The 15,043-nt window shown below is 38.1% G+C and overlaps 1 protein-coding gene across 1 annotated transcript in view; it reads right to left on the minus strand.

Moving 5' to 3' along the window:
* RASA3 (RAS p21 protein activator 3) overlaps positions 1-11,919 on the minus strand; it is a gene marked incomplete in the record, with an annotated part of 118,108 nt that extends 106,189 nt beyond the window's left edge. Inside the window, 1 exon segment of the mRNA XM_072413592.1 lies at positions 11,793-11,919. Within this exon segment, the coding sequence (XP_072269693.1) occupies positions 11,793-11,847 (55 nt within the window).
* Between the last annotated feature and the right edge of the window lie 3,124 nt (positions 11,920-15,043).

A 15,043-nucleotide genomic window follows, 5' to 3' on the forward strand; every position in this document is an offset into this window, starting at 1 on the left:
TGCTCATATCTGAAAAAAAAAAAAAAATCAGGTTTTTAATTCTATTAATCTAAGTACATTTTGTTTTTCTTCATTAAATGAACTGTTTAACACACAAGATTCTCATGGAGAATCTTAACACCTTGGCGAAGGTCACTTAAAAAAGCAGAGCTCTTAACCCAAGGCAATTGGCCTAATAGCATCACCACTCCTCCGGCACTATATAAAGCACACAGTCTTATCTCCACTTGAAATGAATATTGATTTCTTCAAGCTTAAATTGGCAAAAGCATTCATCAAAGGGCTAAACAGGGGAAAACTAATGAATCAATTAGAACGGGCAAATTTACCAGACAGTTATATCAGCGTTGCACTTCCTCCAATTTCTAAAATGGTGTATAACAATGCACCCTCAGCACAATTTTTATTAAATGTCTTTACTATAAAAACTCGGACAGGTGACCTTGTGCTGGAAAAGTACTTTGCCTAATCTTAAACCATCAAGGGTAAGCCCCAGCACCAAGCTTGTAAAAACATTAGGAGAATAAAACTCAGTTCGATTTGTCAATAACCCAAGCTTTAAAACGCTTAAACAGAATTTTTAGCTTAGTCATAAACATATAACTCCATTATTCTAATGAAAAAATAAAGAATGGCTCCAAGCAACACGTAAAACCAATTTTAGAGCTGTTAATGCTATCCAAGAAACAGGGCTACCATCCACAATGTTTACTTACTTATTTTTAATCTAACTCTTTATATCATCTCTCAGCTATGATTGCCAGATTTCTTCCTTGTTGTTGGTAAAGGAACCTCTTTTCACTAGATTCTATTCTGCTAATCCTTCTTTGGACTCTCTGCTTTCTGTTGATTGAAAAACATTGGCCAGAATGTTTACAAACCTAAATCTAATCCAATACAAAGGATAAAGATAATGGCCATTATGGAGATTTTGGATAGCATGGCAGCCACATTCGGATAACAAATTTCAAAATGTTAATTAAAGCTATTTGGTAAAAGGTTTTTTTTTTTATGTGACTGGTTTTAGTTTGAGCGGGTGTACGATTACAGATGAAAGCGAAAATAAGGACTAGTGCTCTAAAATAGGAGCCATATCACTTGCTTTATCCACACATCTCTATCCTTTGTTCAGTCACATAAACTTCCTAAGTAGTGGTTTTCAGAACCTTTTTAGTAATCAACACCACATATTTTTTGTATGTGAGAGGCAGTAGGAAGGCAAATCCTATATATATATATATATATATATATATATATATATATATATATATATATATATATATATATATATATATATATATATATATATATATATATAAACATTAACATGTGTCCCCTGTATATGTCTCACGTGTCAGAGTTTTAAATGGTAAGTTTAAACAATGAAATCTGACTAATCTGCCACACATTTTACCCTGGAAAGGGTATGTCAAGCAAACGAAGGTACAAGTCTACAGGTATCCACTATTGTCCTGATTGATACAAAATAGGCTTTACTTTTCTAATAGTTTGAAAAGTACAGTCACAAGGAAATTATTTCTAGTTCCAGTCCTTCTGGGAAAAAGAAAACAACAAATGATTCAAGGGAAGACCCCACAGGGAGCTTCCTGAAAATCAAAAAAAATCTTAAAAAAGGAAGTTCAGTGCTGTTTTCAGTACTAGCCACTGCTGTGCCACTGTAAAAACGAATCTCGTCTTCAAAAGGAATCAGTCAGTTTGAGATTAAGTTTGAAAGTAATACTGCTAGATTATAAGCAAAGCTGCACAAATGCCAAGATTTCTTTGGTCATCAAATGACTTGCACAGTGTTGGCCAGGATGTTTTAATAAAGGGGCAAAAAGGGAAGGATATTTTTTCAGAATACATCACAAACAAAAGACTTAGAATCTTGTTTGCAGAAAGGAAATGACAGAAAATGGTAAATTTCTCAGGTAAACAAAATTATAAATAATTCTTCTAAAACAGAATAATGAAGTAAGCCATAAAGAAAAAAATACTAACCCATGCAATGCACACCAACTGATTCCTGATTTAAAAAATTTTAATAACTGGCACCTCGTAAGTCAGACATTGGCAGGTCTGTTCTTTTAATAAGAAGACAGCTTCCTTCTGCATCTGGTAAAAAATCTGCATGTTTGCTGACTCTGGCCTATCCCCTACTTCATTTCCCACTATGGGTAGGTAAAGTCTAGTGAACACAGGCAGATTTTTACATCCCATCAGACCTGAAGAAATTTCAGTAGCCATCAAATCATAAATGGATTACAATGAACTGCATTACAAAGGAAGTATCGATTTCATTCAGTTTCTACAAACTTTAAACATTCAGTGTGCAAAGCTTCCTTTGGTTGTGTTTTATATTACCAGCTTGGACTATTACATTGTTTTCACATTAGTAGGTCCTTCATTGGAGAGCCAAGAACAGGAGTTAATGCTGCTGTAAAGTAGATGTTACATGCACCATTCCTTTATTAGATCTATATTAACAATTCACAAACAGACAACATACAAACTTGCAAACATATTAAATTGTGTGCACCATAATCATACTACTTTCCACTTTGTATATGGAGTTCTTAGCAGATAAGGGAAGCATGGCTGGCTCATTGGCTTTGCAGCACTAGATCCTAAGTGTGAATTTCAGCCAAGGACATGATATACAAAGAGTTTGCTTTCCTTCCACATCCAAAAACATGCAGACAGGTTAATTGGATTCCCCTAAAAAAATTGGCCTTAGGCTGTGTTAAGGACATATGACTATGGAAGGGACATTAGTTTGTGAGCCCCTTTGAGGGACAGTTTGTGACATGACTATTCACTGTACACAGTACCGTGTAATATGTGGGTGCTATATAAATGCAAGTTCATTATATTTAACACTTAAGGAAAAGGTATTAGTATGCATAAGATAGGATTCATTCATATGTCCGGTTGTGCAACAGTTGGAAAGCCGTTTCCAAGAACTTCCCTACTCATGGACAGGTAAATAACTGCTAAGCCCTCTTATTTTAATTAAATGAATAGGACAGATTGGAAGGGCCTTTTTGCAGGCATTTAGCAGGTGTTGTGGTGCAGCTTTGTGCCACGTCCTATGGTCAGTGCCCTTGTCAAAAGTTTCAATAGACTTGAATAGGAATTCTTTCCAAGTGCTCTGTAAGCATATCCTTAATGGATTTAGGCATTTAAAAAGTATTTTGAAAGGGTTAGTAAAAAATACTAACAAATGTGTTTCAGCTTCCTATACCCTTGCAGTTTCCTATACAAGAACAACACAAAAGCAGAGTAACGCTAAAAAAAAAACAAAAAAAAACAAAAAAACACTCCAATAGCTTTTTTTAGACATTTGAAAAATGCCTGTAAAAACCACTCTCTAAGGCCACTGGGCACCAGTCATTTTGTAATTACTGCCTTCCTGAGCAATGGGAGAAAATGTTTGGATAAGGATTGTCTGACGGGATGTGCTGGGCATCCTTGCAACCCTCAAGGCTGATAGGATTGAATAAACCGCCGTGCACATGCACAGGAGTTACATCATTCTGACCCAGCCAATCAAGTTAGATAAAGATCAGAACTAGGAAGTGAAGAAAATGGCAAAGGAACAGGGAAGAGTGAGTATTGAAAAAATTGCAATCATGCAGGTAAGGTTATGTTACTTTTGCAATAAAGAACCTGCCTGATTGCAATTTTAAAGGGTCTACCTCTGCTTTATTGGCCAATCAGATGTCTTCCAAAAACATGAAGAAAAAAAGAAAGATAAAAGGATGAGAAAGAGGACTTCATTAGTCTGTTACTGCTCTTTTAGTATTGAATCGATGGGGACACAGAGGATTCTTTCTATCAGGGTTGTGGGGATAGACAGAAACGCAAATATTTTTCCAGGTAAAAGAGTATCTACATATATATTTGATATGTATATTTTGCCATTTTTGAGTTCTTTATTGATATCCAATATTAAGGAAACATGGAGGTTGCTACTGACTTCCAAAAAATATAGTTACCTGACTGTTTGTCTGATACCATAAATTCTACACTTTCTAGGATAGGAGCACCAGATCATTATATGTGACACATGTTCAATCTTGTAATAGGTTTTCTCCTCTGCCCAGCATTTTGATTTTCAGGTCCAATGGTTAAACAAGGTTAAAATACAGCAATTACAAAGGTTCCTTAAATTAGTAGGCACCTCCAGGAATAGCACTAAACGTCTCTGCACAGTGACCAGTTTGTATAATTACTACCTTGGCCCACTGACTCATCTGATTGCTGGTGTTTGGCAATGCGATCTATAAGTACAACATATATAAAAATACAGGTCTTCATTTTATTATTTTCAGCAGAAAAACAAAAGTTTTCATTTCATAAATGTCATACACCTAACACATCACAAACAAGTGATTTTATAACTAAAGTAATTCTAGATTTTTCAAATGCTGCAGTGACAAATTACTAAATAGTAGTTAAAAAGAAACATACTATACAAAGATTTAATATCAGGATTACATATTCAAGTAACTAAGATAAATTAATAATGTTTCTAACAAAGTAATGCTAGTACCTCATTTAGCCTTTTCTGAAGCCTTGAGTTAAGCAACTTTAAGTTAACACAATCTGCTTTTCAATGCCACTTTGTTCTGGGCAGCCACAAATAGCAGAAGGGTGTAGGTATTTTTTTTTTTTTTTAACTAAATACCTACAAAAGTCAGGCAGCCAATAAATATGTTAAAGTTTAACCATAAACTGAATGTCATGCCAAACTTCACAGCACATATTCAAACCAGAAAAACGTCAAAAGGGTTTCTGTAGAACAGAAGTACCACCACTTCCTTTCAAGCACTCCACCCTTTTCAGTGTAAAGAAAAAAATAAACCACTGAAAATTGGGTGGACCATACCACAGATTAAACAAAACAAGTGTGTTATGTGGTATGAACATAAAAAAAAAAAAACACATAGAGAAAATCTTTTTCCAGTTTATCTCAGCGATATCTTTTGTTATAATTGATGAGAAACACATTCTTTCACGTGCAGCATAATTGCCAAACATTTAGGATAGGCACTCATAAATGGTTTGTTTGACAGCTTACCAAATACCTACAAAATTGTCCTGTAGTATGATAAAGGATTAGTAAGCATTTAGGTCAGAAATCCAAAAGACAGACAAAAGAAACAGCTTAGAGATAAGCTTTGTAAATGTGTAAAGAGTATCACTCACCAATGGTCTTGTATAATAATTCTAGCTCTCTCCACTTGATCAATGTGGAAAAGCTTTACCACAAGGAATCATTACATTTTGTAATATTTACTTTAAAATGAATTCAGACCATCTGTCCCTATTCAGAATATTAGGAGCTGTTTGGCACTGTGCACATTTCCCGCAATGACATGTTGCCATTTATTCCGCAAGGCATCCCAATGAACCTTGTGGATGGACTTTGTGGCACTGCACAGAGCGACACATGAACAAAATGGCATGTACTTTGAATTGCGGTGAGATGTCACAGCGTGAGGCCATACTTACACTTAAATTCCACAAACACTTCTAATTTGGTGAACTTGGAATCATTAGAAAATAATATCCAATGGATTTCTTCATTTTAGTTGGAGGGGAACAAGCTTTAAACCCGTCTGCTATTCAGGACCTTGGCAGGGAGATCTCCACTTACACTGACCAAAGTTGTAGCTGGCCTAACTTGGCTTTTTATCTGACCTTCAAGTGTCATTTTCTATAGGAATATATGGAAAGCTAAGTAAACCAGTGCAGAGAGGCATACATAGGATGCCATTGCCAGCCATTTCTTTTGAAAAATCCCCTAGCTCTTATGCTGATCCAGAGACACAGACCCTGAAATATGCAAATCACTTGCTCAGATATCACTCTACATTCACTGGCTCCACGAAAATGTTACAGTCAAAGGAACAGCATGCCATACCAAAGACATACAACAAGCTTTTATAGAATTAAGTCACTACTAGAAACATGCGTATATCTTTCAGCACTGGTTTAAAGTGTACTGGTGGTCAGTACAAATACAGTACGCTGTATCTCAGATTGTATATCTGAAACATTCAGGTATCTGGGAATATACTCAGTATGGACCAGGGCCATAACACTCAGGTCATTACTATGCATGTACCATCTTCAACTGCACAGAAGGCACTTTGTCCATTAATATGAAAGAAAGAATCAGTGAGCAATAGTAATGTGTCATTAGAAGGAAGAAGCAAACTAAATCAGGAAAGTCTCTAGGTTCTCCAAAAATAAAAAAAGATATGGTGCCCGGTATACCATCCTAGACACAGCTTATTACAACTGAACTAGCTACAGGGCTGCCAAGCCTGTGGCAAACAAAGGTTTTCTAAAGCCAGATTTGATTGGTTACAACCATTTTGGTGTTAGAGGAACAGATCCCCAAATCTCTGTAGAAAGTAAGGGCTTGACAGGGAATAAATCCTTTCACAGGTACAATCTAAATTAATGCATCAGATCTGTGTGGATCTTCTCTAAGAACACTACTCTAACTATACAAATATACAGTATGTATCACTAATCTCCCACTAGAAACTCCACTCTATAAAACTGGGCTGGGCAACCACAAACAGCATAAGAGATTAGGTATAACAACAGCAAGAAAAACCTAGAGCTGACAGTTAATGTTACATTTCTTTATCCCTAAATTGATATGGCCTTTTGTCCTAACACTTTCAAGGCAGGACACCCATAGGCAGATGTCTCAACAAATACAATGGGTAGTGACATATCACCCTGAATTTAGCACCTTCTGCAAAAATTATTGATTCAGGTGAGAAACAAGTCCTTCATATTTAGCTTCATGTTTTTATTTCCAGGGATATCATTAATATCTTACACAGACATTTCCACATTTCTGTCTTTACCAAGTTCTTCTGATGGCCAAGTGAACTCAATAAACCTGATGTATTAAAGCTCTCCAAGGCTGGAGAAGATAGACTAACATGTGTGAACTTGGGTAATCCAGCAAACCTGGAATGGATATGATCCAGGATTCAAAACATTTGCCAGCAAATAAAAAATTATTTTTAAGAATTTCAGGTTTGATGGATCACCCAACTTCACCCACGAACTATCTTTTCCAGACTTGGAGAGCTTTAATAAATCAGCCCCATTGTCATTTCCAGCTGTCATTGCACAAATCTTGATTTTGGGACCCATCAGAATTAGTGTGAAGGCACACATAAAGAATTTGGTTAGATTGCTGAAAAATGTTTGAACAATGTATTAGACCGTCCATGTTAAATAACCTTAGCTAGCCAAACTAAATTGAGGACCAAGAAAAGTGCTATAAAAGTTATCCTGTTTGTTAGGTGCTGTCCCCTTCGTGGGTTATCCTACCTAAATGTGTTACATACTTTCATCTGAGTTTATGTAAGAAATTATTTTGTAATTTAAATATCCAAGGGAGATGAAGATATTATACATTATATGAGATTTTAGGAAGGCTAGGTGAAGCAATTTCCTTTATACTACTCACTTCCTCATCTTAAACCGTAAAGGTTATGTACATACATTACACAGAGGAAACCGTTTTCATGCAAAATATGTAAAGTGCTGGGTCAAAAAGGTCCCTATTCTCACTGGTGAAGAATTATCTGGCCACTTTAGAGATACATATCTTTGTAACATAAAAATTAGCTGGCACATGAATGACAGGTGCAAGATAAATGTTGTTACTTTCTGTGAATGTTTATACTTGTGTATATGTGTATATTTACAGCCAGACATTATTGTTAGACTCGGCAGCTCTGTTCCAATGCTGGCAGCACACAAAGAAAGCCCTGTATTTGGTCTGTGTAGGATATGACTCAGAACCCCCACAAAGAGTTGAAAATTCTCTTCCATGTGAAAGTTCTGTGTGTCTAAATGGATAATCACTAGCACTGACCAGTGGGGAACAAATGCTCCCCATTCCCAAAAGAACTGAGTTTTTTATGTTCCTGTTGGACACACTGAGCCATGAGGAAGTAATAGGAAAGTGAGTATTTGCTGATGGAATACTGAAGTTAATGTGCTGCTTTGCCATCCATGCACACAACAATTGTTCCCTTTAAAGTGATACTTATTTGCCATCAAAGCAAGTAACCCAAACAAAACACTGCACACCTCCCACCACAGGGTGCTAAAGATTTAGTCATCCACAAAATGCCCACTTTCAGCATATGTGTATAAACCCACATCCTGCCACTGACAGAGTCCAAAGTCTGCACAACCAGTATTGTCACCTGCAAAGCACAAATAAGCCCATGCAAATACTGACCTTTATCATTTCAGCTTTAGAAGTGCCACTTTGAAAATAATTTTACTAATTATGAAAGCACAATGGAGCAATTTATGGCATGTACTACATAGCTTTGCCTTTTACGGACATGCAATGCAGCACAGTAACTATATATATATATATAGGTTAATATGAATGTGAGAGTGTTTATACTAAAGTGTGCTATTTGCATGCTTTACCTAATTTTCTTTACTTACTACATAATCTTTGCAGCTTGTCTGAATAGCACAAGTAAACGAGAGAGAGAGAGAGAGAGAGAGAGAGAGAGGTGGGGGGCATTGTACCTGAGTATTGAGTGGTGATGATGCCCCTAGGTTTGGCCTGAGGATCAATAGACATCAGAGAGAGAAACAGGGCCAACTTTATCTTAGGTTCTTGATGTTGGTAACGTTCTCAATCATAAAAAGGCATGAACATGGAACAACAAAGATGTATCTCTACGGACATTTGGGTTTATGTTTGTTAGCATACTTGTTAAAGAGGAGCAGATTTCTCAATGAGAACAAGGATAGGTACCTACTCCCCTTTGAGGAATTAGGCAATATATAGTTGTCCTCACTCAGCTCAGCAGAAAACACCATGTACCCATACATCAGAAATTCTTCTTAGTTTCATATAAACAAACAGAAAGTGATAAAAATCATTATTGACTCAGTAAACATAAGTGGAAGACAAGTGCAAGTGAATAAAGCAAACTGACATGATTTCCTTCTTTTGACCATTACTGCACGCTGTTTATGTATTATGTATTTCAACCATAGGATGTCCTTCACACTGTAGACCTTGTATGGTACAGAGAAGCCATTTTTCTAAACTTTCTTCAAAGGCTACAGAAAAACAACTGACAATATATTAAACTTGCAAAATCAGTAATGTTCACCATATCTAGAGTCTAATACAGAGGACTTTGATAAAACCCACATGACAAATAGATAACATATGCACCAAGAATGCTCCGTGCAAATGAATAACAAAGAAAACATTATTCCAAGTGAAAACAAATGATTTCTAATTGGGCATGCTGTACTGTCACCAATAGAAAACCTACATTGTAATGCTTGCATCAGTCTATGTCAGGTAAAAGAAGGTTCCTTCACTTTTTTTCCTAATGAACTTCCAAAGACCTCCATAATTCAACAGCTTAAGAAAATCCATACAAATGGTGATAATGTCAGCAGCTAAGGCTATTTGGGGCTTAACTACAGAGGTAATTTTAATCTCATGGGCAATTAGATGCTCATGGAAATGACCTGATTTGCAGCACATTTAATTCAACAAGCTTTAAGTAAGATAATTATTGACAAGGGATGAATGTAAATCTGTCATAAACCACATAGAGTGCAAAAATGCAAAAGCAATAGTTATTTTCAGTGAATGCTAAAGTGATCAGGGCATTCAAAAAAATAAAGGTAAATAAACTCAAAATCAAATCTAGACTAAAGTCATAAGCGACCCTGCACCCCACCAATTCCTTATTAATAAATTAAGCCACCCACCACTTTAAAGGACCATCATGGATGCTCAGATGGTAGGGCCAAACATGAATTTTACAGGAAAAGATCATCAAAAATGTCCATCACGTATACTGCTAGATCTAATGTTGTGTAATGTGGAATATACAGAAGATAACCACTATATTTGCTAAGTTTTATTGACCAGATTTATAACAAGTTTACTTGGAATTACCCAGCAGCATAAGACTAAATTATTCCCATCATAAGAGAAATAACTCGGCAACCACTGTTGACATTCTAGTAAAAATACTGTCTGCCTGGATGATTCACGGATCGAGAAAATAGAATTCCAGATTTTTTAGGACCTTATGTTTTTTGAATTAATGCAGGACTGTTTTGGGTCAATGGCTCAAGCACTGAAGCAAGACACATTCAGGAAACTAGCATTTTTAAAAGGAAGCCATTTATTTGACAAGAGAATTTGCCTGAAAAAGCTCTTTAAACCCAATGTGCCAGTAACTGGCCCGTGTTCAGAATGTAACACTCATTGCCAAATGACACTGGATTACCTACATTTGATCGCAGTCTGGAAACAAAGTCGGTCCTAGGATGTAAAATGTAACATGGCCCCATAAGGATGCTAATTTAAATCTGACAAAAATCATACCAGGCAGTCAAAGAGTGTATGGCCACCTTGGTTCATATCAATAATTCAATGTACCATTTTACATTATTACTAAGTAAAAAACGAACTTCAAAGCTATTTAAAAAAATCAGGATGTTGTGGTTTACCTAAGCATGACCCCACCTATAAGTGAAATAATTTCTCATCTGATCTGACACTTGATAGAAAACCACAACCAAACTGTTGGTTTCCCTGCCTGCTTGTGAGAAAGATTCTCAGAATGTACATAGAAAAACAGATTATAGTAAGTCACTGTTAGAAATGTCTTGCCCTCTGATGATCTGATTTGTATCCACAGTAAAGAAATGAGTAGTCTTATTTTCATTATAAGAGAAGAGCTATGGCAGACAAGCGGTGTGCCTCCTATACAAGACATGGATGCTGGAAAGTTGCCCAACAAGTGCCGGTGGAAGAGTCGTTGTGCCAAGTTGGGTGAATCAATATACTTCTTTGGCACATGTATGAATACTTGTTGGAAACTCTGAGTACAAGAAATATCTAGTTTGATTTTTTTAGAAAGTGATTAATAACCTAACATTTACCATCTGATGTTCTTACTACAAGTACTCAGCTCTCGGCTAGCGCCTTGCAATTATGTTCCAAAATCTGAACCGAAATCTGTTATTTTTTGAAATGCATGCTTAACTCTTGAGTTCTTTTAGAAGCAACAAGCCGCCTTGAGTTTGTATTCAAGTCACTGTGGGCCTTGCTTTACAAAGATTTTCCACTGGGAAAGAATAATGAAAGCTTTGTTACACTAAAAAAAAGCCTTTGCTGTCCAGGGAGAGGTTTTGCCAGAAGGCAAATCACACAGACATGGGCAAAAAATTCAGTTTCTCTCACACAGGGCAGCTGCAAAGAAAGATCACCCACACATCTTCAACTTGTAAGAGAATATAGTGATTGATAACAAGAGCTATCTGCATGTCCCAGCTCTTACTGCTGCACTCTGATATAGAGATGCCCAGAGCAGCTTCCAATGACTCAGTGCCATCCAAGTCATAGGTAGACTTTGTCATGTCTTCTATCTGCTACTCCTACCATTGCCAGGATATGGGCACCCTGCACATTGAGCTTGTTGGCACAAATGAAGTGTAGTTTGAGAACTGAAGCTGCATGGTTGTCAGCACCCCCTGGCACTATCTCTTGTACCCAGCATGGGGGCACGATCAGAGTACTATTGGCTTCCATTCTTAATTGCTGGTCACAGCTTCTGCAATGCATCAATGACCACTCATGCTGGGACATGAGAAAAGTTTATGCAAAGGATGGCAGCAGACATTCCATGCCATCCATGTGATCACAGGCTGTGCATACATGGCACTGACAGGCAGTCACTTACCTATCTTGATCCTCACGCTCTGGAAGACCCGGATCCCCTCCTCCTCCACCGCCATGGTGCTGGTACTGTAGCAGGGTATGGCTGTGCTCGGCAAGGCTCTGCCCCACTCACTGCACTGCTGTTCCGGCTGAAGCAGCTCTGAGCCCGAGCGGAATCTGAAGGAGCACATCCCCGGCACCACTTTAGACGTGCATGCTCCTCCCTGCCGGCCGCTGGGTGGTGCAGCTTGTGCAATCTGTCATCTATTTCTATACACTGTATAGGTGTCAGCCTTTATATATAGGGGTATACAACCCACATGTTCCTCTATCTACTACCACAGATAGGTGGTCAGAGTACTAGCAGTGCCTGGGAGGTATTACCCCTATATATATTTACACATTTTAATAGTAATCATCCATGGTGCCATGAAAAGAGACTTTTAGTGGATTTCAGTTTGTTGGAAGCAGCACTGGCCTCTGTAGAAGTCAGAATTTGCATACTGGAGGAACCTATATTTCAGGGGATTCCAAAGGGCCCATCAGCAATGGCAATAAATTACATCATTCCAAACATTTCTAGATGCGGATCACCTATGGACTCAAATAATGACCCAAGGATGCCACCCATAATGAAACTCATAAAAAAGGAACATGCAAACAATGATTGGAGGAAGCCTTGGAAGTAACTTTCAGGGACACCTGCTATAATTACTATATCCGCAGCTCACAGTATATAAGTGTGGTGGTCAGTAGGAGGAATGACTATTATATTGTATTACATTGCTGGCCACTGGGAAGAATGTCACCCTTACCAAAAAAGATCATTGGTGTCAATTAAAGTGACCTGGAAGGCACAAACTGGCCATTGCTCAGGGAACCCCTAGCAATCTCTGGAGGAACCCTGATTGGGAAACTGTCGAGTGATTCTTTCTACAAATAGACCAAAAATAGCAAAATTATTTAGATGCCTGATAAAGGTATTGTGCTCCTTTTAATAGTAAATGATACATTTTTGGCAGAATTGTACACTGTATATATCAACCTAAATGAGGGACAGCTATTGAGGAAACAGGGACAGAGGTACTTCAATTTGAAAAGGGGCCGGTCCCAAGGGGTGCTTTGTTGGTGCATTCCTTGCATTCTACAGGGGTGCACTACATTGGGGTGCTATTCTCAGTGAATGGCACCACACAAAGAGCTGCTGCATTGCATGAATGTATAGTAATAAGCGCACATTATCACAATGCACAAGGGTGAATAGGCCCGCCAGGTCTTCCTTACCCCAGTCCAACTGTCTATTTAAAACAAAAACAATTATTCTTGGCACTGTATAGAATGATTTATAAAACTAAATTAATTAACTCTTCAATGGCAGCTTACTCTAATAACATTTTAAGCACAGCGTGTTCATTTCAACCCTTAAACTATTGATTCAATTCTGGTCTATGGGTGATGGTGTGCAGTACAGCGGTAACAGTTTCATTATTTATTCATTTTTGGTATTTTCAAAGACTGTGTAGTGAAATTGACATTGTTCAATGTACACTAAGCACACAATTTACATGCTATGCATAAAATGTAGGACATTGTATAAAAACCTAAGTTGTCTCATGGAGTGCTGTCCATATCTTTCCATTTATCTGTTCATCCATGTCAGATTATGTCCATCAGCCTTGCAATCTAAAATGTGTTGTTTGTTTATGATTCATTTAGCTTTCACCATTCTATTGATGCCAGAATAAGACTAGGGCTTAACATTATACTGATGGAAACGTGTAAAAAACCGTCTCTGGTTTTTTGTAGGTGCCATGGTTATCTGCTGACTTCAAGTGAGTTTCGAGCTCAGGGTGCATTTATCCTTTGCTGTGTATAACAAATTGGCTTGCCCTGTAAACTCCTCACATGCAGATTATTAGCTTGATTGAGTGGACTACTACTTTTTTCATTCTGATTGTGCCCTACCCCCTTCTCCTACTGTTAACTTTATCCCATGAGTCTAGGGCCTCTGGCTCATGGCCAACAGGTAGGTTCAACCACAAAATTTTGGCAATTCAGGTGTGTGTGCTATTGTGAATGCATTCATTCTTTAGGTAGGATGTGTTTAGCTTCCACCATTAGCATAGCAATTTTGCTAGGTGCAGGGTATCACCTAACTCGTAGAGCAAAGTGTTTGAGTCACTAATCCAAATCCTGGGACATTGGGATAGAGTGCATAGCCTCATGTAAGTTCCAAACTGATCAGTTTTTTTCCAAGAACATTGTAGCTTTTTTTAAACAGTGGAGCTCTACTGGGTCTCACTGTTACTCAGGAGGTGATGGTGCGATCAGATAAACCTTGACCTTAGAGTTCAGCTTGCATCTTGCTGGAAGTTGTCCTTTACTTTTGGTCTAGAATGCTCGCTATCCTTCTGTCTATTCAGGGATAGAGTTTCCTACAATTTCCTATCATTCTCTTTCTTTGTGCACTCCTCCTTTGCTTTCTGTGGTCCATGTTTTTTGTGGCACACAATGGCACCAGGGGTTGACATAGGGAGGTGCAATGTGTTCCTCTGAACGAGGACTTTGGACCCTCCTTAGTCAACAGGGGACCTAAGTAAGTTTGTTGCGGGTCCATGAGTCAGTTCTGAACCCAGGGGCCCCATGTTGGCTATGTCACTGGATAGTACCATACAGCTTTGTAAATTACTTTGCATATCCATATAAATGGGACAAATTCTTTATGTCAGTTTTTGGAGGGATAAAACACTTTTTAAAGCTTTGCAAGGGTCCATGGTTTGTCCAATGCTGTAAGTGCCAGCCCCTCTATTCTGGGTGACCAGAAAAATAAAATTGGCAGTCAGTTTGGAAGAACTTTAGTGCTAGTATGGTATAGCACTAACTTGTCAGTAACATTAGACTCAGTCCTGCGCCCTAGTCATGCATGTTGTCCACCAGGCCACTTTCTGTAGCAATAAGTTTGCAAGGGGGTCTGTACCCAGCGCTCTCAGCATACAGGGGCAATACAATGTTATTATAGGTGAGGTGTTCTGTATGTACAGGTAGGGATGGAAAGGTGCTGTGTGTGCACTGGAAGAGATGGGTAGCAGAAGAGTAAGTAAGCAAAAGTCCAATTAGGAAGTTGTTTGTGTACAAGTGGAAGCTGCATGTGTACAGGTGGGCATAGGTAAGGACTGTGGGTGTGTAGGTGGGGGCTGTATCTGTATAGGTGGGCATAGAAAGGGGCTGTATGTGAATTGGTGAGGATAGGTAGGGGCTCGGTGTGTCCAGGTG

The sequence above is a fragment of the Pyxicephalus adspersus genome, chromosome 1 (assembly GCF_032062135.1).
Source record: "Pyxicephalus adspersus chromosome 1, UCB_Pads_2.0, whole genome shotgun sequence".
Lineage (NCBI taxonomy): Eukaryota > Metazoa > Chordata > Amphibia > Anura > Pyxicephalidae > Pyxicephalus > Pyxicephalus adspersus.